The following is a 27408-nucleotide window of genomic DNA, read 5'->3' as shown; positions in this document are numbered from 1 at the left end:
GAGGTGTCACGTATACCCTACACCCATAGTTTTAATTCTTTTTACAAAGAATACCATAAGTGAAAACCAGGTTGTCTAGTATGTCAACGTATCTAGTATTAGATGGCATATGTGAATTATCAAACCATATTTATTTGCATTTCACTTCATAATTTCACTAGTTTTACATAGTTCAGGCACACTAATCAGTTTCCCATTGGAACTACGTCCAAGAGAAATCTGCATGTAGTTTTCTTTTTAAAAAAGATGACAAGGGAAACAAATATTAGGCTGTAGCGTTGATCAAGTGCGTACAGGCTAAATTACCTTACAGGACTTGGTGTGGCAATAATTTAAAAAAAAACAAACACCTTTTGATTTTCTAGCAAATCCTAGTTTACAGTAAAAACTAGTAGAATCAAAAGAATTTACTAAATTAAGCCATTCTTTATGAGACACTTGGGGCTTGATCCTGCATTCCTTGCCGTTTCACTGGCGTTAAAGAAATGTGGCCGTGTGTTTGTCCTGCAGATGTTTATGTGCATGCTTCAAGCACATGAGTAGTCACCTTGAAAACAATGTTAAGTACTTACAGAAGTGTTCATGGGATTAGGCCTAAATTGTTGCTGACTGTCTAAAAAGGAATGAAAATAAAAACACATACAGCGTAAGAGTAACTGGTTAAAATGAAAAGATATTTTCAGTGACTAGTGGCTACAAACCAAGCTGCTGGAAACACTTTCAATTAGAAACCTGAGACTAAAGGACCTGCTCCTGCTCCCATTGATTATGCACAAAACTATTTAGGGTTCACCTATAAAGCAAGGGCTTGATTCTGATCTCACTTTCACTGGTGTAAACCAGAAATAACTCCCTTTAAATCAACAGAGTTACACTGGTGTAAAACTTAGGTAGGGAGATCGGAATCAGGCTCCAAGTCTTGAAGTAGCAATTGATTTCCCAGGCATTTAATTAAGGATACTTTGGAAAAAATGCCTCGCCAGGGCCCCGATTTTGTAACTGGATCCTCATGGGTTCTGGTTGAGTTGGAAGATCAGGGTCCATACTGAGTTGCCCCTTTAGATTAGTGGAACACATGTTGAAAATTATAATTAACCCACAAAATTAACTGTGTAATTAGTGTTCATCTATTCTTTAAAATATTTTACTCGTGATTTATAAAGATTATGTAAATTGAAATAATTATTTTACTCCTACAAGTATTCCTTTTAAGAAAAAATAAGTAAAATATGTTCTTTTACAATGTTAAATCCTTTTCAAATTTAAAAAAATAACCTTTTCCTTACATTGTTCTTTGTTTCCAGAACATCACAGAATTGCTGCTTTAGACGAGACAAGCTGGTTGCTGGGGAACATCAATCAAACTGGCTATTTTCGGGTTAACTATGACATCAGGAATTGGAGGTTGTTAATTGACCAACTAATGAGGAACCATGAGGTAAGCTCCTAGTTTCATGTCGAGGATCTGCTTTGATGTGTGAGCCGTACGAGCTGTGGCACTGCTTTTATCATCCTGAATGGTTCCGTTTTTCTGGTTTTCCCCTCACAGGTTATCTCTGTCAGTAATCGAGCAGGTTTGATCGATGATGCATTCAATCTAGCCAGGTATATTTTCCTGTAGACAATCTAACCTAATATACAGTCCTGTAACAATTCCTGCATTTCGGTTCCCAGAGGATGTGTGTGTTTTGACGTTAAAATTTTTAACACACTTCAATTGCTGCCACCTTTCTTTTCTTTTCTTTTCTTTTCTTTTCTTTTCTTTTCTTTTCTTTTCTTTTCTTTTTCCCCACCTCCGGTATGGAGTGTAAGCATTGTCTGTAGCACTCTCCTCACTCTTGATCAATAATTGCCATAGGGTATTTCCAAGTCTTCAGAGTCCAAGTTCAGTATAACACTTTGGAGATTAATAATCTCTTCCCTATTTCACTAATGAACTAGGTTTGATATTGTTGCGGTTTTTATTAAATAACCCTAGAAGTGTATTTAATTTGTAATGGAAAACACCTTCAAGCTTCAGGATTTTTTTCCTCTGATATATTACTGTTATATTTTCCAATATGTTTTTTGGCAATCCATCATAGAAGGATTTTTCTGTGTGATGATGATTATACCACATGGAAGGTTTGTGGTTCTGTTTAAAAGTTCCAAACTTTATATAGTATTTTAGTGCTTTATTATTGTTTCCATAGTTACATAATTAGATTAAATAATACAATGCTGATTAAATAATGATTTGTTTACAACATAAGGCAATGGAATCTCGTCTGTTTTAAATTCAGGACTACATCTGTAGTCAAAGAGTAAAGAGAAGTGTAAGAACTGGAGCTGGTCAGACTTTAAGATACTTGATATTCTTGGGAACACTCCTGCTCTCAGCCAAACATCCTTCGGTCAAAGGTTGTGTAAAAACTATAGTTAAGACTATTGGCTGTTCTGTTTGCTGACATATTTATGGCCAGATTTTGGCTTTAAACTGCTGGTTGCAATAGACAGCAGCACAGAAGTGCCTTGAATCAGGTGAGACTCCCAGAGACGTATTACTAGCCTCAGACATGACGTCACTGAGTAGTGCAGGCCAGGTATGCCCCAGCTGTACCTTTTGAAAGAATGAAAGATGGCAGTGTGCCCTCCCCTACATAGTCCTCTCCACTGGCTTTTGGGACGTTGGTGGCACTGCCAGTGCTAGTCTGGACAAGGAGTGGAACTAGAATTATTCCTTGCAGAGATGTTTTGGGTTGCAGGGAGAGGTAATCCTTGCACCCTGTGATTATAGCAGATTGAAACAACCAGCTAAATAGGAAAAGAAGTTGTGGAGAAAAACTGCTTCCCCAAGCCCAGGAGAGGAGTGGGAGCGCTCTCCCTTTCCTTTTAGCCCCTTTAACCTTTTCATGCACCTTCCCACGTGAATGTGTGCAAAGCTAATTACAGTTCATCACTTTGAGTGAAATCCAAGCCCCATTGACTTCAGTGGGGCCAGCGTTCCATCCTTAGTGTTCTACATTGCCACTAGAATGTTGGACAGTGCTCTGAGCAACCTTGACTATTAAAAGTACGAGTGCATTTGTAGTAAAACAACATTCTGTCCTAATTTAACTGTAGTGTGGCACTTCAAGGCTTCTTTTCATTGCTAATAAAGTTTGAGTTGCTTGCAGCCATACAATATTAGTGTGTGATCTCTTCAGTTTCCACAAACTAAACAACATCAGATCTGGCCAGCACCTCAGTGAAAATCTATGCACTTCAAGAAGTTATATTGGTAATTCAGTAGGTGGCCATCTTCCCTCTGAATCAATACTGAGCTAGCATCCTGAGCACTGTGTTGTTAAAAGTGCCCACTTTTAGATGAGATATAAAGCCAAAGTCCTGACTGCCTGGAGTCATTAAAAGTCCTGTAGTGCTTTTTACAGACTAAGGTCTTTAACACAGATGTCCAGGCCAAGTTCATATTTGGGTTATTACGTCTTGTGTACCTAAATATTCCCCCGGGTTCAGATGAATAAGGCATGCCTCGCTTGCCTTCTCAAATTGTTCTGTAGTATTGCTGAGTATTACTACATTACCCTAAGGAGGTGACAGAACTTCAGTGATTTTTAAAGCACTTTGGGATCTTTCCCATGGAATGCACAGTAAAAATGTAAGTTAGTATTGTTAGGGATGAGCTACAGTGGTATTCTGCTGTAGTTAGCACTTTTGCATAGCAGAAGAGTATATACATATGTATTATTTGCCTAGAGTGAAATGTTCCTGTGATGGAGATCCAGTGGTAGATCTCTATTTTGTTTTTCTTCTTCTTCTGTTTCTACAGGGTAGAGCGGTATATATTACTATGAATAGGTTGCCTTGCAAGAGAATCTGGGTGTGGCAGATTGGGTTATGGGAAAGGTTTACATATTTACATACAGCAGTTTTACAGCCAGCGTTCAAAGAATAATAAGCTAAACTACTGGGGATAGATAAACTTGCCATATTTCTTCAGATAAGTGTAGAACATGCTCCTTATTCTCTCCCTTTCAGTTTATGTACAGAATATCATTCTTCCTGAGACAAACAATGAAGCACCCTTATCATAGAATCATAGAAGATTAAGGTTGGAAGAGACCTCAGGAGGTCATCTAGTTCAACGTCCTGCTCAAAGCAGGACCAACCCCAACTAAATCATCCCAGCCAGGGCTTTGTCCAGCCGGGCCTTAAAAACCTCCAAGGATGGAGATTTCACCACCTCCCTAGGTAACCCATTCCAGTGCTTCACCACCCTCCTAGTGAAATAGTTTTTCCTAATATCCAACTTAGACCTCCCCCACTGCAACTTGCAACCATTGCTCCTTGTTCAGTCATCTGCCACCACTGAGAACAGACTAGATCCATCCTCTTTAGAACCCCCCTTCAGGTAGTTGGTATCTAATCCCCCCTCACTCTTCTCTCCTGCAGACTAAATAAGCCCAGTTCCCTCAGCCTCTCCTCATAAGTCATGTGCCCCAGACCCCTTATAATTTTCGTTGCCCTCCGCTGGACTCTCCAATTTGTCCACATCCTTTCTGTAGCGGGGGCCCCAAAACTGGACACAATACTCCAGATGTGGCCTCAGCAGTACCAAATAGAGGGGAATAATCACTTCCCTCGATCTGCTGGCAGTACTCCAATTAATTCAGCCCAATATGCCATTAGCCTTCTTGGCGGCAAAGGCACACTGTTGACTCATATCCAGCTTCTCGTCCGCTGTAATCCCCAGGTCTTTTTCTGCAGAACTGCTGCTTAGCCAGTCAGTCTCCAGCCTATAGCAGTGCATGGGATTCTTCCGTCATAAGTGCAGGACTCTGCACTTGTCCTATGTCTGTGTTTAATTTAGTCACATTACTTCACTATATATATTGCTCATTTTTTACTTTTTGCCTGTTTGATCCCAGTCTGGTGGCACAGCAGGGCTAAGGCAGGCTCCCTGCCTGCCCTGGCTCTGTGCTGCTCCCGGAAGCAAATGGCATGTCACTGCGGCCCCTGGAGGGGTGAGGGGGGCAGGGAGTCTCCCCATGCTGCCCCCTTCCTGAGCACTGGCTCTGCAGCTCCCATTGGCAGGAAACTGCGGCTAGTGGGAGCTGCGGGGGCAGTGCTTTTGGGCAGGGGCAGTGCAGGGAGACACCCTGGCCCCCCACCTAGAAGCTGCTGCCAGAGAGATGTGCCGGTCGCTTTCGGGAGCTGCCCAAGTTAAGCACTGCCTGGCTGGAGCCTGCACCCCTCACCCGCTCCCACACTCAAACTCCCTGCCAGAGCCCGCACCCCGAACCTCCTCCTGTACGCAAACTCCCTCCCAGAGCCTGCATCCCACACCCCCTCCTGTACCTAAGCTCTCTTCCAGAGCCCGCACCCCGAACCTCTTCCTGCACCCAAACTCTCTCCCAGAGCCCACACCCTGAACCCCCTCCTGTACCCAAACTCCCTCCCACAGCCCACGTCCCCTCCGGCATCCCAACCCTCTGACCCAGCCTGGTGAAAGTGAGTGATGGTGGGGCAGATTGCGCAACAGAGGGATGGGGGATGGAGTGAGCAGAGGGCGGAAAGAGGTGGGGCGGGGCTTAAATGGAACGGGTGAGGTGGGAGCAGGGCCTGGGGCTGAGCAGTGAGGCTTGGAGGTCCCTGAAAAATTTTAAATCAAAATGGGGGTCCTTGGGTTGCTATAGTTTGAGAACTGCTGACATACAGGTCATGCCTGTGGTAGTAGGGGCATGGCTGTATGAGACAATGCTGTGGTGATTCCAGGCGTTGCTATGGGCATTGCTATAGCTCATACAGTAGACCCTAGAAGCTGATGTAACTTAGAATGACCCACAAGGCTACCAAAGTTAGGGTCTTTCAATTTCCTAAACAGGATCAGGAGGGCACATAGGTAGTTTAAAGCCACTTTAGTCCTCATCCATGGGTTGCAAGTTCTATGAAACTCCTCTTAAGAGGGACAACACATAATATCACTTCAGATGTTGAGTATCACCATGTTTAGTACTTTACTACTATACTCCATATACTGTACTATTTCAGTCTCATGTTCAGTGCAGTATGTTTGTCTTCTCCTAGCCCACAGGTGCTGACTTTTGTTTTTGCTGGTGGGTGCTCCTCTCTGCCCCCTCCCCTCCGTGCAAGAGGGAAAGAGGCTGAGTGGGGCCAGGGCCATGGGGGAAGAGGCGGGACTTCAGGATGGAGCACAGGTGGAGCAGGGGGTGGGACACACTAAAGATTAATCCGGCCCTTCGGGTGCTGAGTACCCCCTATGTTTTTTCAGTGGGTGCTTGAGCGCCGGAGCACCCATGGAGTCGGTGCCTATGTCCCATCCTATATAGTGGTATGTGATGAGTGGAGAGTATGCTTATGTAAATGTCCGTGCTTAAGATGTGAGAGTAAATAATCTCATTAACCAGATATAGAGATGGTAGTTGTTATATGGTTATCACAGATGTCATATTTTCATCTACACCAACACATATATACGTATATACACTCTGAAAAAGAGAGAAGCAGTGAATGTACATATGTTTAAAATCCTAGTTATTAATATTTTCATACTTAAAATAACTAATAAAAGGAAAACAGCTGGCATATTAATTTTATTCTTGCCTTTCAAAAAATAGTTTCAAAGTAAGCAACTCCCTTTTACCTTACACTGTATTTCTGCCTGAATATATGATATGAGGAGTCTATATGCAGAACAACCCATCTCAGAGCTTCTGAAATACTCCCTAGTGTGTTGCTGAACTGGATACGGTTCATGTCCATTCTGCAATACAAAGATGTGATTCACTTTTCCAGTGTCCTAATGTGATTTTCCTAGCTGTTATTAATGCTAATTTTATCCACATTTTGTTTGTAGAGGATGTACCAATTTCTCTCTTTAGTGTAATTTAATACCCACAGGTCTGGGGGAAGCTGCAAAATTCCTTCAATAATCTATCTTGGAGCACTGAATATTTTCTTTTGATATTCATATATGCTTTTACATCTCCAAACTGTACATTATCCTCTTTATCTCCCCTTTTACATCTCCAGCATAATGGTCTCTTAAACATAAGAAATATAGATGAATACATACCTCAAAGGAACATTTTAAAGTTGTGTAGCTTTCATTTCCCAAAGTTTGGTTCATTAAATGTGAGTTTGTTCTTTCCCAGTGTCTTGCTCACAAAACATTACTAGGAGTTGAACTGAAGTGTTTTTGGAAATAATTATCGGTTGGGTGGTCTATGTAGTTTGTCTGACTTCTCAGAATCTGGTCAATTCTGTGGATGTATTTTAGTGTAAGGTTAGAGCGAATCCTAATGCCCCTTAAACTCTCTTCTCAACTATGGTCCCTAGGCCCATCCTGAGCATCTGGAGAACTGCAGCACTGGCAGTGACGCACTTTTTGGGTGACAATCCCTTAGGCTTAGTCTTCACTGCAAACTTTGCTGGCATAGCTATGTCAGCTAGGAGTGTGAAAAAAATTACACCCCCTGCGACAGCATAACTATGCCAGCAAAAACCCTATCCTAGGTGCAGTTATACCAGCAAAAGGATTCTTCTGCCGATATGGCTTTTGTCATTTGGGAAGGCTGTTTAATTGTACCAGCAAAGGACTTCCTTGTCAATATAACCAGTATCTCCACTAGAGGGCTTTGTCAGCATAGCTATAGATAGTGCGTATAGATGTGCCAGTAAGGCATTCGTAGTGTAGATGAGCCCATAGTCTTTTTTTGACCAAAAATCTTGAGCAGGAATAGGCTTCAGGCACCCTTCCTTCACTGCCTCATTTAGAAGTTGAACTTTGATATGAATTGCCTAAAATTTCCACACAGTCTAAAACCACAAGCGTTGCAGTAAAACAAGAGTTATTAAGAGTATACAGAGAAAATCAAATTAAAACAGAAGAAATTGTATGCACGGTATATCTAGGCTTAAACTGAGCAAAGGGTAATCCAGATAGCTACAATCAGTGGTGTTGCAAGAAGTAGAAAACATTTTACTTTTCTTGAGAGTGTCAATCTTGTCTTTAGCATTTCTTTTTCTTTTCTGTCCCTTTTTGCTGGGCAAGTATATCAGAGACCCAGTGTCTATGGTGCCATGCCTATTTCCCCTTGCTCCCTGGGATCTAAGGTCCTTTATAGGCTCTGATGCTTGTTAAGGGTCTGACATGGTTCAATATCATACCAAGCATGTAAACCTAGGTTACATCAGATTTTCAGCAATATAATGTTTGATCAGGTGTACTAAGTGTGGGGAAGTGGAATAGTCTTAGTCTCCCATACAATAGATATTGCCCCAGCATTTGTTAACATTCTCCTTCCAGCTCTGGAGTTATTTAACTGATTTCCTTTCTGGAAATGTAGCATATTTCCAAGGTTCCTTTGATCTTGCCTGTGCTTTAGTCAGCACAAAATGTCAAGGTGATTGGATCCTGGTTTGCATGTCAATTGCTCAGGAAACCAACTCTTGATTCTGACAATCTGCGTTATTGACTGGTATCCAGTCTCCTATTTTGGGGCAATGTCATTGAGAAGGTTGTGGGGAGGCAACTCGTTAGTTTCTTGAATATTCAGATTTTCTTGATGCTGGTCCATTGGATCATAGGCCCGGCAATGGGGTAGAATCTGGGCTGGTTACATTTATTGTTGATCTGCTAGCAAAGGGCAAAGATAAAATGTTCATACCAATTCTTTTAGATTATTCAGCATCATTTGATACCATTGATCAGGAGTTTTGGTGGATTAGCTTGTAGGTCTTGGTGGTGATGAATTTCTTTGCTACATTCCTATTTTGAGAGAACCCTGATGGTAGTTGTGGGCAATTGTTATTCTGCCCCGGATAGAGTGCATGGCCCCGATTTTCTCTCTGACCACAAATTGCCACCCTGACACCACTTCCTGGGTATGTCTGCACTGCAATTAAACACCCGCAGCTTGTCCATGTCAGCTGACTCAGGTTCATGGGGCTCAAGTTAATTGTGATATAGATGTTTGGGCTCTAGGACCCTCCCCTCTCATGGGGTCCTGTAGCCCCAGCCCAAACATCTACACTGCCATTAAACAGCCCTGTAGCTCGGGCCCCGTGAGTCCGAGTCAGCTGACATGTGCCAGCTGCAGGTGTTTGATAGCTGCTGCCTTTATCTCAGAGGTGTATTCCCCAAGTACAGTCATAGGATAAGGTAATATTGGACCCAGAGTCTCTTTTTACCAACCTAAAAGGGTAATTAGATGATGTTACGGGTGTCATGCTGTCCGGAATAGATCACACAACTGAGAGTTCCTACCTCAGGGCAAACTGTCAGAAAACCAGGGCAGGCACCCCAAACTGGGGTGTGTTCTATAATTAGATTTCACCAACCCAGTAACAAATGTGAATTCCTGGATCACTATAGCAGTCTTACCAAGGAGGCACAGATAGTCCCCTTAGACCAGAGGTGGGCAAACTATGGCCCGGGGGCCACATCCGGCCCGCAGGACTGTCCTACCTGGCCCTTGAACTCCTGGCCGGGGAGGCTGTCCCCCTCACTCCCCTGTTGTCCCCCTTTCCGCAGCCTCAGCTTGCTGTGCCACCAGCGCTCTGGCCTGCCGTTCCTGCCGGGGAGTGCGGTGGTATGGCTGCGAGCTCCTGCCGCTCTGAGCAGCATGGTAAGAGGGCGGGGAGCAGGGGGGTTGGATAAGTTTACCCACCCCTGCCTTAGACTCTCCAGCCTATCTTGCCACCCAGACAAACTGGACTTCGTGATAATGGTCATTTAAACCAAAAATCACATCACATCAGGTTGCTCCCAGTCCCAAGGGACCAGCCACTTACCCAGATCAACTGGTACTCCAGATCTTACACCAAAGGCAACGCTGGCAGCCAATTCTACTGTAAACTAACTAAAGATTTATTAACTAAATAAAAAAGAATGGGAGTTATTGAGAGGTTAACACAAGTAAAATTTTATAACAGATGAATCACAGTTTGTCACTTTAAATGGTGGTAATGATGTAATAAACTGCCAGTTTCTTGAAAGTCTTTTAGGGCTACCCAGACTAACTCTGGGGATCTCCATCTTCTCATTCAGTTATTCTGCCCTGTTAGATTCCAAACAGTCCAGAGATAAAGGATTTTTCTTCGAATTCATATTTATAGTCTCTTCACACAGACACCAAGCTGACAATGTACGTACAGGGGTTTTCCTTTGGTGGGAGTGAGGAATGCATTTTGAGTCTCTGACCTCAGGTCATTACCACAATGGCTATATGCTTTAGAATTAGCATCTTTTCTGATGAACTCCTTCATTAGCAATCCCCAAGCCTCCTTTTGTGACTGATGAGTTATTTAGTTACAGGGCTATTTACCATGTGACCGTTTGCTATTATAATATGACAGGAACAGATAAGTGAAAACAATGCATGTAACAGCCCATTCGTTTTATGAAGTTTAAACATCTGAATACACACTTCTACATCTAACCGTTACTTTGATCTACACAAGTGAATGGACTTGAATATACTCCAGCATGACCTGGTCAGCCAGCGTCACAGCATGGAACTAGCAGTGTGAAGGTAAAACTTGGCTTTCATTTATTTTTAAGAAAAATAATTTTCTAGTGCTTTTCCTTGTGAACATAACTTTGGAGATGTAAATAGCTGAAAATGGACTGCTTAGGGTTGAAAGCATCTCATTTATTCCCTAAAAATCACATTCTCCTCACAGCTACTGTCTGTCCACGTTTGTCCTTCGAAGTCCAGAAAAAACATAGCCCTGGGAGCCTTGACTTTTTGAGAAGACCCCAGGTGAGTTCACCTATATGGGAGCAATGCTACCCAGTCCATCATAAGCTCCCTACAGTCAGCTGCCTGAGGCTGAACCTGCTCCTCTGCTGAGCAGCTAACTTGATTTCTGGATGCAAAGAGTGGAGCTGTGCCACTGTAACGCTTTAATGAAGACACTCTCCGCTTTAAACTTCTCCCGTGGCTTAGTTACAGTAATTCACCTCCCCGACAGGCAGTAGCTATGTCGGCAGGAGAATCTCTCCCACTGACATAGCGCTCTCTACCCCAGCACTTAGGTCAATATAACTACGTCACTCAGGTGTGTGGATTATTTGCACCCCTGAGTAATGTAATTATACAAAAGTAATTCTGTAGTTTAGACCAGGCCTTCGCAAGAAACTGAGAACAAAGCACTAATCCGAGCTCTGATATGGAGTCTTTCTGTGGCCTTTGCCAATTCATAAATCAACATTTGCAAACATGGGGCCCTAAAGTTAAGTACCTAAACGGAGATGCTGAACATCAGCAGCACTCATTTGGCTCCTTTCAGCACATTGAGTCCTGGAGCACCTACTGGAGCCTTTTTCTCAACTCTGAGCTGTGAATATCGCTGTAATTTATCTTTTAACCTTTGGTTTACACTCCTCCATATAAAATCCAAATCTGTTCTCCTTGTTTTGGAAAAATATTTCCCTGAAGCATCTGCATGACAATTAAACTATGGAGTTGTACTCATCTTATCACACTAATCCTTCCCCAGAGATTAAGATTTAATTTATTCCAGCATCTAAAGTCTTCCAACATATTCAAAGATAATTGAATTCAGATTATCCTTAATTATGTTACTTACAGCCCTGCTCAACCTAATGCCCAAATAAGTCAGTTCTGTAAGGACCCACTTAAAATTCCAGGGCTAGAAATTAGTAGGTTTTCAAGTCGGTGACCGTGGTAGAGATTCTCCTCTAGCCCAATTAATATATGTCAAAACCTCTCCAAATTTTAACTATCATATCCAGGTTTGCTGATGGTGCTTTGCTTTGCTCATTCACAAACAATGGTGTAGTACCCACCTAAATGTGCACTGTGTATTCAAACCTCATTATTGCTCCTAATTGTAGTCGCTAATTGTTTCAATATTAAGGCAAACAATAGTGCTGCTCAATAGCTTCCTTAACAAGTGCAAAGGGAGTTTATCCTAGTCTGATAGTGTCGACCACAGGTGATTGATGGCAATAGATATTATCTATTATTTTAATAAATGCTGGCCCACATCCAAATTATTTCTGCATATATGGCAAGTAGGACTACTGTACTGTGTCATGCACATTTTGTTCATCTAACACTACAACTGCTGACTCTAATGTGGCTTCCTACAGGTTCACCCTTTCACATACATTTTGTCTGAGTTCTGTCCCTTGTTAATAAGGATGGGAAGGTGCAGACCCATGGATATTTTAATGTAACTGAGTGCCTTTTTGCATGCCAATCAGTATGCTGTACCACATAGCAAAGCCTTGCTCTTCACCCTGGCTGGAGACAAGCATTTCAGTTCATATTTGCATATGCTCATGCAAGAGTCAAAATAGTTCCTAATAATAAACACACTTAAAAAGTCCATTCTGCTGTAATCTTCTTCTTCAGCCAAGGGGGTTCACTGGTGGGTTTTTAAGTGTTGAGGAGCCCAGTTCGTGCCCTGAAGATTTTCCCATAGAACTGACAGGTGTTATCTTGGAGGAGACATAGTTGTTGACTGGACTGTTGTGCCCTTTCTTTCCTCCTCTGTTCCTTCTCTGTCTCATGAGCACATCTGTTCTCCTCAAAGGCAGATGTGGCTTACATGTCGGCATTGTGTCTCCTCTTGTTACTTGCCAAAGGGCAATGAAGCAAATTTACAACATAGTCTAGGGAAACAGTGCTACTTGGAGAGCATCCTAGTCAATCCAATAAATTACTGATAATATGTAAGGAATTTGGATAAGATTCGTCAACAACTAGGAAACAATGCCCAAAAGAGTAAATGTGAATTCTTTCAGTGCTCTCTAGAATACATAGTGCACTGGATTGATCTTGATCAAGTGTACATATTTCTTGTAAAAGTGGATGATGCTGTTATCTACCATCCCCACAAAAAGTAGTGATGCCTCACGTATTCCTTGGACTAGTGAGTCATTATGGCAAGAATAATTTCATCCAGTGAGCTATCTTAAATGTGATTTATAGAAAATGTAATTATGGTTTCAAGGAAGCAGAATTTTTTTGTTAGCTATAGTTTTGACACATGATGGGTCCAAGCTGGCCTTGGCTTGTGATGGATGCATCCACATAACAGTGCAGGAGCTATGAACTCCCATGTGATGGCTGGAGAGAGGAACCATCCATTGCATTTGCCTCACAAACATGAACAAGAGTGCAGCAGAATTATGCTTGAGTCAATAGAGAACACTCAGCCTGGTATTTGAAGTGAAGCAAGGGGAGCAGGGGGGGCACCATAGCTCCTTTCTCATCCCAGACCCACTGCTCCTCTAATTTGTATATATGATGACTGTTGTCTGATGTGTTTGAGCAATCTTTTTAAATTATATATTTTTGATCCATATGGCAGAACATGCACGCTGAACTATTGAACTGCAAGTGCAACTTATACTTTCAGATTTTGGGGTTTGCATTTGTGGATTTATTTAGTGCACTTTTTAGAAACATGGGTCAGGATTTCACTGTAGCTCACCTGAAATAGAACAGCTAGATCACTTTGCTGGCTTTAAATTAAAGTCAAGTATTTTGAGTGAAAGTTGTGTTTGGCTTGTTTCTACCTGGCTTGTAGAATCCACAAGTTTAAGGGAGAAGAAAAATGGTCTTGTAGGTAAGGCACGGGACAGAGACTCAGGAAATCTAGATTCAGTTTGTGGGCTAGAAATTAGTAAATTTTCAAGTCTTTAACAGTGGTAGAAATTCTCCTCTAGCCAATTAATATATTTCAAAACCTCTCCAAATTTCAACTACCACATCCAGGTTTGCTAGTGTTGCTTTGCTTTGATCATTCACAAACAATGCTATGGTATCCACCTATATGGATAGTCTGTCTCTGTCACAGACTTTCCATGTGACCTTGGGCAAGTCACTGAAGTTCTCCATGTTTTAGTGTTTTATCTGTAAAATGGGGATAACAGTACTTTACAAAACCCCAGTGTGTTGAGAGAATATATTCAGAAAGTTTGTGAGGGCATCCGATATTATACTGATAGGGGGCTATGTTCACTCCACTCTTATCCTGAAAGGTTAATGTAGATAGAGAAGGAAGCTAATTAACCTAACAGGCCAGAGCTGAGGGGAATCAGGTGGTTTAGTAATCCCTGGACTGAGTAAAGGAGCCCACTTGAGAAGGAATGACCAAGAGCTGGACTTATGAACACAGGAAATTGGCAGCAGCAGCTCATGGAGTGAGAGAGGGGCTGCAGACTGAGAGGCAGAGAGATGGAGGGCAACTGCAGGAAGGGGCATCGACCTTGCGAAGCTAATCCCCAAAGCAGCCCAGAGGAGGTGCCATCCTAGCAGTGAATAGAGTGCCCTGTCACAGGGCCATATATGTATATAAATAGAAGTTTGGTTTTCAGATGTGGGGTCCAATCCTGTAGACATTCCCACACATGGGTAACTCCACTTACATGCATATTTGCAGGATCATGCCCATATATTGTGTGTTGAGATAAATCAACTGTCCCTCATTAGGAAGGTCCTTCATTTTTAAACCCATGTTTGCCTCTGGCCTATTCAAATCTTTGCTTTCTTTTATGAAAATTGTATACATCAGAAAAGGAGAGAGAATAGACAATGAAACACTGAGCATGCTAATTTTGAATTTACTTCAGCACACTGGGTATGTCTGCACAGCATTTTGAAGCTAGCCTCCCATTCCGGGCTGACAGACTTGGGCTATTGGGGCTCATGCTAGTACTCTAAAAATCATAGACTATCAGGGTTGAAAGGGACCTCAAGAGGTCATCTAGTCTAACCCCCTGCTCAAAGCAGTACCAGTCCCCAATTTTTGCCCCAGATCCCTAAATAGCCCCCCTCAAGGATTGAGCTCACAACCCTGGGGTTAGCAGGCCAATGCTCAAACCACTGAGCTATTCCTCACCCCACAGTTGTATAGACCGTGCTTTGAAGTTATGGCTTGGGCTAGAGCTTGGACTCTGAAGCCTAGGGCAGGAGGTGGGCTTCAGAGCCAAAGCTACAGCCCAGGCTGCAACGTCAAACCACTGCTAACCAAAGACTGTTGACCCGAGCTGGGAGTCTCACTCCAAAATGCTGTGTTGACATATCCAGTCTTGTGGGGCCACACTGAAGCATTGACTAGATAAGAGGAAAGGGTTGCTCCACCCTACTTCCAAAAATTCACCTTTGAAGAGAATAAAGAGCACTTCAGATAATCAGGCCATTTGAAATTGATCTCCTTTAGACCTTGAAATGCATTCACGTTTGTGTTTCTTCAGTTAATTAAAGTGTAACGTATTTTTCAAAGATTAGGGTTTCCTGATAATGAAAAATATGGTATTATATAGTTTATCATATAGTCTTAGCTGTCAGCAGAAAGAAGCACAAGATTCCTTTTGATCTTTTTTTTTGAGGAAGGGAAGGGGAGGGAAGAAAACAGGCGCAGTTAGTATGAAGTTTGTTTATTTATTTATTTTGCAACAAAGGTAAATGATTAATTCAAATTAACACCAGTTTTTGATTATGTGCCAGTTCTAAAGCTGGGCAAGATCATTTAAAGCCCATGATATTCCCTGCTAACTGCATTCAATTGGAACTGTTCTGTGTAGGATACTTCAAATGTCCTCATGTGGAACTGAATGTCACTTGAAGAGTCCTCAACTATTTTGGAAGTAAAAAATCATAATAATAGGAAGGACTCAAAGCCATTGTATTACAAGCCTGTCTTATTTATTTGATACTATGGATATTTAGTGTTGTATACATTTAGCAATTAAAGTTGACTTACAAGTCAAATAGTAGTGTTATATTACTCAAAGAGATGATCAACATTGTGGTATTCAAATCACATAGGAGCAAATCCACAGCTGTTGTAAACTGACCTGACTCGACTGAGTTGGATGGGGTCAGGCAAGCAGCATTATCTCCTAAGGGCTTGTCTCCATGGTGCATTAGCCCACATCAGAGGGGGATAAATTCTAGTGCACATTACCATATCGTGCACTAACTGGCCCATGCGGACCCTTCTGGCATGCTCTACAAGTTCCCTAGTGCACATTAACATAGTGCTGTTTGAAACAGGGATTAACATGCACTAGGGAACTTTTAGTGCATGCCAGTAGGGTCTATATGAGCCAGTTAGCTCAGGACACTCTAGCGCACGCTAGAATTTACACCACTCTAGCGTGGACTAATGCATAGTTTAGACAAGTCAGAAAAGTCAGTTTAGACAAGAAAACCAAAGTCAGTCCACAATGGGAGGTGGAGGACTAGGATGGTCAGCCTTTGATTCTTGTCTTATTCTTGGCTCTCTTGAAGTAAGACCTGACTTTGGCAGCCCATATGCTTTAGGAGTTACCCATACCTATTCCAGTCATCTTTCCCTGACTGTGGATCTCTTGGGCCTAATGTTCTTGTCTTTGGCATCTCAGGCTTGCAGGAGTCAGGGAGTTGGGAGTTTATCTCCTGGCTCCACATGTCTCCTTGCTGCCAAAGATCCTTTTTCTCTTCAGTATTCAAGATGTCTGCTACTACCTCAACAGTATTGTTGCTACCTCACCACTATTGCTGCCGTGAAAATCCGCTGTAGGAAACTGCAGGCAAATACTTTTGTGATGAGAGCAGCAAGAGCAGCTGATTGTCTTCCTGGAACAAGGAAGGAAAAGTTGGGATTAAACAAAGTAAAATACGATATAAAAATAAGTGTTGCATTGTGCACATTTTTCCCTAAATGAGGGTCAGTGAATAAGATTTCAGACCTGTTTTAAGTTGTCTTTTAATAGACTGGTGAATATTATCTAATTTCTTATATACCAGGGTATGCACAAAAGCTGAACTGCAGGCAGAAAGAATCTGTGGTAACAACAAAATTATCCAAACAGAAAGCTAGTCACGTTCTTTACATTTCACATGAAACAGATGACATGGGATAGGTTTTAAACCAATGTCATGTAAATCACCTAATTTCCATTGTTTCAACAGTGCCGGCCAGTTTGCTGCCAGCTTGGGTTTCCTAATTTTGATTTAAATGCAAGATTCAAAATGACTTTGGTAGGTGGTAGGGCTTATGGATTTATGGTAGATTTGTATGTGGGACTCTCATCACTGTACAGCAACCCTGTCGTTTTTGTGACAGAGTCTATTTGACTGGTCCTGGATTTATGATGGAAATAATTCAGCATGGAGTAATAATTTTCCCTTGGCAATTACACTACCATTTGGTGCTTTGTCCCTAAGGGTAAAATTAATGTGCTGGGATCTGTCCATGAGTTCAATGGCTCAGTATAAAGAACACACCAAGGTCAGAATAACACAGTGAGGCTTCGTAGCGTAATCTAGATCTGATTTATTTATCTGACTCATCAAAAGCTCAAGTAATTTAAAGATTACATATTTAGTAATTTAAAGATTAATTTTGATATGCATTGAATTTTAGTGGGAATTCTTTGTGAAGGATATTTAATTACCATGTTAATATTCTTTTCTTATTCATCACCACTTGCCTTGGTCGCTATACCACACATATCAATTTCTCCCATGTTGGCAGGAGAGTGCCTTATTTAAGAGCTAGCATTCACAATATTGTTATGTGATGAGCCTTCTTACTGAAAAGTCTTTCAGAAGCAATGCACCTGGCTTGATCTTTTGGCCTGGGGCTAATCCAAGACACCCAAAAATCTCTCCCCATCGTCAACTAGTCAGTGTATTCTGCCCTTTCCTAACAGATGCAGACTTAGCCCAGTCATCCATGCCTTTTTCACCAGTAGTCTAGACAACTGCAGTTGTATTGGTCACGAAAGTCCTGCTGGTCCAACCTGCGGCAAATTCACCTAATAGCTAAACAGATGGACAAGAGCACATCATACTGGTACTCCACACTTGCTGCCCACTTAGTTCTAGCAAGCCTTCAGTGACAGAGCTCACTAACACAGGACTTAAGGATGAGCCCAAATTTTGCCATACTTACAACACAAGGGAAAATCTATCTGTTTGCCCAAGACTTCCTCTAATAGCAGGGACTGCAGAATGGCTGACAATGATTCTCCTATAAACAGACAAGCAAGACCATTCATATAGGAAGTGGCTAAAGCAATTGAGGGGCCCAAGTACGGCCCTTTTGTTCAAATTGTTGCTTTTGCAATAGAGCACGTAGGGTGCCTAGTTAAAGTAGTAAATGGATGTAGTAAAGTAAGCGTGTTGAATTGCCTGACCATTCCTTCATTATGCATCTCAAAAATAACATGCTTGGGTTCTGCTCTTCCTACGGGATTTGTGATGCCAAAGAAAAGATGCTTACCTCAGGGTGCATTTTGCCAAGATACCAAAAGTTATGTGGTGACCCCCACTTTTCACGATCTACAGTGAAGGTACATGTACAGTATATTGTATTTGCAAAATTTAAATAATTCTGTAAATGTAGATTTTTTGTAAATATGCAGTAGGACAAGGTGAAAATTAGAGCACTCTCCCATGACACTGCTCATAAAAAGAAGTGCACCATGGCTTCAAATGCACTAAGATAGATAGTTACACAGATAAAGTGTTGTGGACTAATTGAATTGCACTCCAAAAGCACTCAAATTGAGCTTCAGTTTGAGTTCAACCTCCATCTGGGAATCAGCAGTGGTTGGTTAGAATATTTTTCATGCATACTAACTGTATGTCAGATCTTTCTGCAGAAGTGTTTTGCTGTAGCCGGTTAGTTGCTAATATTTTCAGGCTGCTGCTTTTCTGTTGGAGTCTAGTTAATTAGAACAAGCTATACAGTGGAAAAGTCACAGAGCATTTCTGTTGTATTCTCATGCCTTATCCCTTCTCAAAAGAAACAATTTCTAGTTATTCTCCAAGAGAGAGGCAGTATTTCCATTGGCCTCTGAAATGGTCCAGCTGAAAAAATCTAGGAAAAGATCCTTGTCTTTGAGTCCTAGCCTGTGCTTATTCAACTCAGACAGGCAGTGATCTGATATTTTTTGTTGTTGTTTACATTGAAGGCCAGCAATACGGTTGGCTCCGAAAAGACCTGAAGAAAAAAATTATGGTTCTGTCATTGGCTTTCCCCACACTGGTTGAATTTAATTATTTTCACAGTTTTCCTGTAAGAGGTTAGCACATGTGGGCTCTATGGGCAAAAGCATATTTTAAGGAGTAATTTGAATGAAGAAAAATGAGTATCTGTCACAGATAACTGAGAGGAAAAGGAGGGAGTCGGAAGCTTGTCGGGCAGCATGGAAGAAGGCAAGAAAATGAGTGAATGAAGAAGAGATAGTGATGAAAAATCTATGAAGAGATCATTATCTTCTTCAGCAAGTCAGAGGGGATGGAGCAGTAAGAAACATGACAGGAACAGTCTTCAGAGCCTCAAAATATGTTAGTTTCCATAATTCCTACAGTCTCTGTGAATTGTATTTTCCTTTCATAGCTGGCTGATGATTATATTCCATGGCTTCCCTTTGATAGAAAGGTTCCTGCTGCTGCTGCTGCCACTTCTCTGATTATTATAATTAGTATTATGAAACATTTCTATAGCTCCATAACTTTGCTTGGTGATTTAAAGAGATTTTTAAGAAGTCTCATTAGAAGATCCCAATTCTGCCATCCTTACTCATCTTTGGATGGTGTCTTCATTCCATGAATGGTTACATTGAATTCCAGGTACTGCTTACAGCATATGATAATATTCAAGTGAGGTAAGGTGCAAGAACTGGGTATCGTTAGACAAATGTAGAATAAAATAACAAAACCAGAAGAGTGGGCAGAGCACAGGGAGTGAAGTCGGGAGCACTGAGAGATGGGATAGTGGCAGAGGCAGAAATGCACAGAGGGTGAGGACAGAGTGAGAGCAAAGAGACTGACTTTATGTGGTAAGGCACAGGGAGCCGATGAAGAGACTTTAGGGGACTGTGGCATGGTGCTCAAAGAGATGAGAAAGGAAGAGTATTTTAGCTTCTGAATATTGGATAGATTGATGAGGGGAGAGTCAGGTAACCTGACAAGGAAGAATTTATAATTATGCAAGTGAGAGAGCTATGGGATGGACTTGGGGTTTGGTAGTAGGAATCAAGAGGAGGGGGTGAATTTTAGAAATATTATAGGAGGCGAAGCAACAAGATTTGATGTGTCTGGATGTGTAAGTGAGAAAGAAATAAAAGAACCAATGATAACCCTAAGGTTTCAAGTCTGAATGATGGGGAGGAGTCTCAGGAGGGATGAAGGAGGAGAGGGTTCAGGAGGAAAGGTAAGAAATTCAGTTTAAGTTAGAGGTGAGGTACCCATGAGGAGATTTGGGAGGAAAAAGAGAGGGGAACCCAACTGTAGATATCATGGGTGGACAGGTAGATTTGGAAGTTGTCAGCACAGAGGTGATAAGAGAGACTGTCTCATGTTATTAAAGAGGATAAGTATCATCATCTAGAAATTGCCACACTGAAAACAATAGAGAGGGCAAAAAGTTAATAAATAGTGGATTTCTCTGGATCTTGTCCACATACTTATTTTCTACATGAAGAATCATAGAAATCACTCACATCTTTCTCTTTTGCAGCCAAGATTTCCCTTTGGTGACTAGCTCAGAGAAACTGAATTTCAGAAGCAAGATTTTAAATGTACCACAGAGCCTACTACAATACGGATACATCTGTTTGTTTCTTAAGCAACATGCTTTTCTACAGTCTATCTTCTTGTTTCCTGCTCCATGCTTTTTCCTTATGTCAATCAACAATAATCAATAATCAGTAACAATAATCACAAACCCCATTAGGAACCAATTACACACATACAACTCCAAACTAATTTTACTTCTTCGCTAACACTATCTCCAAGATTTTTAACTTTGCAGTCAATCCAATGTGCTCATAGTCTCATTAATTATAGTTACCCATTTTTACAAAGCATTAGAACCTAGAACACAACACTTGGATAATATTCTGTGGCTTCTGGAATAAGAAAATTACATAAAAATGATGCAATTTCAACTTAGTTTACTTTCTCTGGCTCTACAGACATGCAAATCTTGACCCGGTCACTTAGATAACTCTGCTTCTCTGTCCACACTCCACTACAGGGGCCACACTCTAATCCCACTTTGCACATCCAGAATAATTAATTGAGCTAAATTGTTCCATTGTCTTTCTTGGCTGTGCAAGAGCTTCCCTGGTCTTGGGTCCTGGCACAGAGCACAGCCTCAGGCCTGATCTACACTGCAAAGTTAGGTCAACTTAAGTTGCCTTGTGTCAACCAAGTTGCCTTGTGTCAACCTAGTTATGCATTTATCTACACTCAAATTTGTCTTTCAGGGATTTAAGCGCCCCGTTATGGGTACATAGTAGCTCCACCTCCATGAACTGAGGACTTATGAGGAGAGGCTGAGGGAACTGGGATTGTTTAGTCTGCAGAAGGGAAGAATGAGGGGGGATTTGATAGCTGCTTTCAACCACCTGCGAGGTGGTTCCAGAGAGGATGGTTCTAGACTATTCTCAGTGGTAGAAGAGGACAGGACAAGGAGTAATGGTCTCAAGTTGCAGTGGAAGAGGTTTAGGTTGGATATTAGGAAAAACTTTTTCACTAGGAGGGTGGTGAAACACTGGAATGCGTTGCCTAAGAAGGTGGTGGAATCTCCTTCCTTAGAAGTTTTTAAGGTCAGGCTTGACAAAGCCCTGGCTGGGATGATTTAATTGGGGATTGGTCCTGCTTTTGAGCAGGGGGTTGGACTAGATGACCTCCTGAGGTCCCTTCCAACCCTGATATTCTATGATTCTATGAACTGCGTTGAGTCATGGTCAACATACGTTGAAGCAGTGCGAGTGTAGACACCATGTACCTATATCGACCCTACCAGTCCTCTAGCAGATATGCCACAATACCTGACACTGTCCTCTCTGGTCACAGTTGTGAACACCGCTGCCTAGAGGTTATTTAGCCCGGAAGACAACCCTCCCTTTTTTTAAAACCCCACATATTTTTTAAATGCCTTTTACCGGTTGCCCCGTTTAGGAAGCACACCTAGCAGCTTTCCATTGTTGCGTGCAACTGCCCAACCAACTATGCCTGCTATGTGTTCCAGACCCACTCCTGCCTGGAGTAGACAGGAAGTATTGGATCTCTTGGGCCTGTGGGGAGAAGAGGCTGTGCAGACACATCTGCAGAGCGTTGTAGCAATGCGAACATCTATGAGCAGATTGCATGGGAGACGTAAGCAAAGGAGTCTGATGGATCAGCAGCAGTGTCACGTGAAAGTGAAGAAACTGCAGCAGACATACCAGAAGGCCTGGGAAGCCAACAGTAAGCCTGGTGCCATGCCACAGACCTGATGCTTTTGCAAAGAGCTGCATACTGTACTCTGCGGAGACCCCACCAGCAGCCTACCGAGCACTATGGATACCTCAGTGGAGCCCGGAGACACAAATTACTGTGAACAGTGAGAAGGAGGATGGAGGACATGCAACTGGGGGGTTCAGCTGTGCCACAAGCCAGGATCTGCTTAAGATTCCACCACAGTCTAGTCATTCCTAGCAGCCAAGCATGGCCAAGCCCAATGCATAATCTGTGTGAATGCATTTCCTATTGCAATGTTTAAATATACCGATGGTGCCTGACCCCTACGTAGCAGGACACAGAAAAATTAATGATTTTTCATTAATTTACTCATGCTAGAAGAGGTAGCGGTTCAACAGGTAGAGTTGTCATCTGCTTTTCATTCCCCTCTAGAGTGAGGCAGGGGGGTGGAGAGCAGTTTGTTTATGTACACAGGGATGTCCTTATTTGTTTAATCCTCCAGAGAGATCTCAATGAAAAGTTCATAGAGGTATTTTGCCATCTTCACCTGAAGGTTTCGAAGGATAGCAGCCTTATTTCTTCCTCCACGGCAGGACACTTTCCCACACTACTCTGCGATGACTTTGGCAAGCACCATTGCAGTAAACAGGCTAGTGACATACAGGCCCAGGTGGCTTTGGGACACTGGCAGTAGCTTCGCTCTCTTGTACCATTGTTACCCTCAGGAGCAAGATATCAGCTAAAGTCACCACCACCTGTGGAAAATTGTGCCCATATTGATTGCCCATTGTCCTGCATTCATCCCTATGGAAATAGAGGCAGGGAGGGACGACATTTTATTGTTTCATGCAGCTGAACAAGTCCATCCTCATTTCCCACTCCCAACCCCTGCTGCACCATACTCACTATGTTGGGGTGCAGAATGGTGCTGCGCAGAGGGACTCCAAAGCTGAAGTGTCCATGGCTTGTTTAAAACCTTTGGGGAGCAAAGGAAAGGAGTTCTGAAACTTAACTTCCACTATCCCTTTTGACTACACATACAGTGACACCTCTTTTTGTTTTATCTGTAACTGCTGCTCTTGCTACCTTGAGAGGTCCCCCATGGAGTGCCTGTCTGAGAAAGAGGAGAAAGAAGAGGACAAGGGAGAGTGTGTTCAGTGAGATCCTGCAAGCCAGTGCTGCATCGGACAGTGAACAGAGGTCCTGGAAGGTGAATGTTGCAGACAGTATCGAGAGGGGAAGAATGGACAGAAGAAAGGCACAGGACTCAGAGAGGGAGATGCATCAGGATATAACGGGGCTTCTTCGGCCCCAAACACAAATGCTACAGACCCTTGTTGACCTACAGGTTCAACAATCATGGGCCCAGCTTCCTTTGCAGCCAGTGGAGAACTCCATTTTAGTATCTCTCTACACCCCTCAATGCACCACACTTCACACTGGGGAACAGTAAAGAGAAATATAGATTCACATACACTGTCCTACAAGCGTCCCGAGGTGTATGCATAACCAAAATGAACTGAAATGGACCTGAATGGTCTTTTCCCCTTCTTAAGTTCTGTTCTGTTCTAATTTATTTCAGAAGTTTTTATTGAATTTTTTATTGCACACTGGGTTTTTTGCACTGATTATGGTATGAAACAAAAAATTATTTTTTCTAAATAATTCATCTTTATTACTTCACAACATACCCTGCAGAGTGCCTACTGCTACTGAAAGCACCCACTACTTGTTGCAGAGGGAAACAGAACACGTAGGATCGGAGACATTGTGTAATAATTATAAATGCACAGCAACCACCACAAAATTAATAGGTGCATTAACAGTGATATATTCATAAATGTACACCAAGTACCACACAATTCCTAGTAGCCCCCAAACTTCAGAGCCAAGTAAAGTACCGTCCATCACACTGCATTTCTGGGGCTGACTATTAACGTGCTCTTTCAATGCCTCCATTAGCTGCATAGCTCTGCATTGAGCTCTTTTAATAGCCCTGTTGTCCAGCCGTTCCATCTCAGCAAACAGCCGCTCCACCTCTACCCTCCATCCCAGTGGCGACTTTTCCCCTTTGCCTCACAGGTATTATACAGGACACAACAGGCAGCTATAACAATTTATTTTTCTCACTGAGATCCAATCTCATGATTGAACACTGCCAACATCCCGTCAGTCTACCAAAAGCACATTCAACTGTCATTCTGCACCTGCTCAGCTGATAGGTGAATCTTCCCTTGGCACTGTCAAGGTGGTCGATGTACGGCTTCATGAGCCATATGAGCAAAGGGTAGGCTGGGTCCCCCAGGATCACTGTTGGGATTTCCCTAGTGCCAGTAGTAATCTGTCGGTCAGGAAAGAATTTCCCTGCTTGCATCTTTCTGAACAGTCCTGTCTTCTTAAAGATGCAGATGTTCTGCACCTTCCTTGACCAACCAACACTGATGTCTGTGATGATCCACAATGATCCACCAACACGTGTGTAACCATAGAAAATTAGCCCTTTCCATTAATGTACAGTAAAACCTCAGAGTTATGAACACCAGAATTAACAACTGACCAGTCAACCACACACCTCATTTGGAACCAGAAGTACACAATCAGGCAGCAGAGACAAAAAAAAAAAAAAGAAGAAGAAGAAGAAGAAGCAAATACAATACAGTACTGTTAAACGTAAACTACTAAGAAAGTAAAGGGAAGGCAGCATTTTTCTTCAGCATAGTGAAGTTTCAAAGCTGTATTAAGTTAATGTTCAGTTGTAAACTTTTGAAAGAACCACCATAACGTTTTGTTCAGAGTTACGAACGTTTCAGAGTTATGAACAACCTCCATTGCCGTGCTCTTCATAACTCTGAAGTTCTACTGTTCACCATGGAAAGGTGGGCTGGTGCTAAAATAGGGATGTATGCCATCATCTATGACCTCACTGCAGTTTGGGAACCCCATTGCTGCAAATCTGTCCTGCACTTTGCCTAGACTCACAGTCCTGCTTAGCAGTTGATGATTAATAGCCCTGCACATTTGCATGACAATGGCCCCCAATGGGGATTTTTCAATTCCAAAATGATTGCCCACTGACCAATAGCAAGCTGGTGTTGCACGCTTCCACAGAGCGACCACCATTCACTTCTCAGCTATCAGTCCAGCCTCATTCTGGTGTCCCTGCACTGGATGGCTGGAATGAGCACAGCACACAGATCCAGGAACATGGCCTTTCACACCCGAAAGTTCTGCAGCCACCGGTTGTCATCCCTAACCTCTATTACGATGGGATCCCACAAGTCAGTTCTTGTTTATCACACCCGTAATCTGTGCTCCACTGTCTATAACTGCTCCATGAATGCCACCAACAATGCTAAATTGCTTTTCACTGTGTTCCACAGTGATCCGTCTGCCACAAAAGCATCATATCCTCCATTGCTGCAGTTCTTCCTGTGGCTCTGCAAATACTGGAGGATGTATCATCTGGTGTTTGCAACACTCATGACAGCAGTGCAGAACTGTGCAGACTCCATGCTTCAAACAGAGATTGTGGACAGTGAGAAGTGCTGCATGGGTTTGTGGGATTTTTTTTAAAACATCTCAGAAATTATGGGATATTGATGGCATTAAGGGATGGAGACAGTTGTTGGATGGGACCTTGACTCCTTGCTTATAGTCACCCTTGCACAACTGCTCCACCATGCTGTGACTGGAAGCACCCCTCTATGCCCACTCTATACACTATTGTAATAATCTTTGTAGAAAATATGCTTTGGTATCATTTGAAAACTAATATGTCGCTGTTCAATAATGTCATTGTGAAATGTACATAGCAGCATTATATATAAAGTTATGATATCTCCCTGTATGATTATTAGCATATGTTCAAAACCACGCTGGCAAAGGTTATAAAACAGGTCTATCCTAAAAAAAGGAATGTGTGTTAACCTCAGTTTACATATAAGTAGTAAACAGGGCCAGCAAGACAGCAGGGGGAGCAGGTGGCAGGAGACAGCAAATTTGTATTTCAGCAAACAGAGGTGGGGGAGAAAGAGCATGGAGCCTCCTTCCTCACCAGACTCCGTGTCACCTTCCTCATCATCTGAATAATCTTTGCTTTGATGGGTAATCTTCAGAAGAATCCACTTCAGAGGTGGTTTGGACTATAAAAGAAAGGAGCAGAAAACCCCAAGCTCTCTCTTTTTCACCTAAAAAGACAAAGGCACGTGCACCTTTGAGCCTCTGGGAGATCCTGAGCAAGGAAAGGGTCAGTCACTATCTTGCTGGAAGATGGTAGGTGAGAGGCCATCTTAAACAAAGCCTTGAACCAGAACTTGCTGGATTGTTTTAGTCTTTTAGATTCATTTTCATTTTATTTGTTTGTAACCATTGCTAACTTTATCTCTTATACGTGAGTTCACCTATCTTCTTTTGTTTGTTTTATTTTTTAAATAAACTAATCCTGGGCTATGTTTAAATGGAACTATTTGTTAACTCCAGTTAACATAGCAAACTGTTGAATGGGGCAGTGATAACTTTAAAACTGAGCTGTCCTGGAAAGGACTGGACAGTGCAGGACACATTTTGGGGAACATTCGGGACTGGGAGTGTGTTCGGTTCACCTACAAGTGGTAACTAAAGCTGGTGGAAGCCAGTGTGTCTGTTGTGTTGCTGGCAGGCTGCTGGGGTCAGAACTGTCGGACCACGGCTGCAACCATACACAGACACTCAGGGTCTGACCTGCCTGCTGGTAAGCTACTTGTGAGCAGCCCTGGTTGGGAGCTACAATCGCAAAGCATTGTGAAGCGCCCAAGGCTGTGGGGCAGGTGGTGATACAGCCACTCACTGGTTTGGATTGCACCTCATAATGTGACATGGATATTGTCAACATTTCCCAAAAGTCAGTGTGCCGTCCGACAGTAAGTTGCATGCTAGGATACCTACCACACTGTGAATTGACATAAGCAATCCTGGTGATCATGCGCGGCACCAACTCAAATAGCCAAGTATGCAAGCACACAAGCGATATACTAACTGCAGCGGCTTTATGCCAGTGTAACTCACATTGACCAAAGAGTGTTTAGACGTTGCCTCAGCTCTCTGCATACTTCCCATGGCCACCAAGTGGCAAGGATGGCATGGAACAGGATGGGGTAGGGAAATAAGATAAATCCTTTCAAAGTCTGCAGTAACGTCCTTCCTT

The 27408-nt window shown here is 42.5% G+C and overlaps 1 protein-coding gene across 2 annotated transcripts in view; it reads left to right on the top strand.

Moving 5' to 3' along the window:
* TRHDE (thyrotropin releasing hormone degrading enzyme) overlaps positions 1-27408 on the top strand; it is a 338154-nt gene that overhangs the window by 264416 nt on the left and 46330 nt on the right. For both annotated transcript variants that reach the window (XM_073327757.1, XM_073327756.1), the window contains 2 exons: positions 1305-1438; positions 1550-1605. In XM_073327757.1, coding sequence (XP_073183858.1) covers positions 1305-1438; positions 1550-1605 — 190 coding nt within the window. The remainder of the gene's footprint in view (positions 1-1304; positions 1439-1549; positions 1606-27408) is intronic.

The sequence above is a fragment of the Lepidochelys kempii genome, chromosome 1 (assembly GCF_965140265.1).
Source record: "Lepidochelys kempii isolate rLepKem1 chromosome 1, rLepKem1.hap2, whole genome shotgun sequence".
NCBI lineage: Eukaryota > Metazoa > Chordata > Testudines > Cheloniidae > Lepidochelys > Lepidochelys kempii.
Note: the sequence above shows the minus strand (reverse complement) of the source record. Positions and strands in the feature narration are given on the sequence as shown.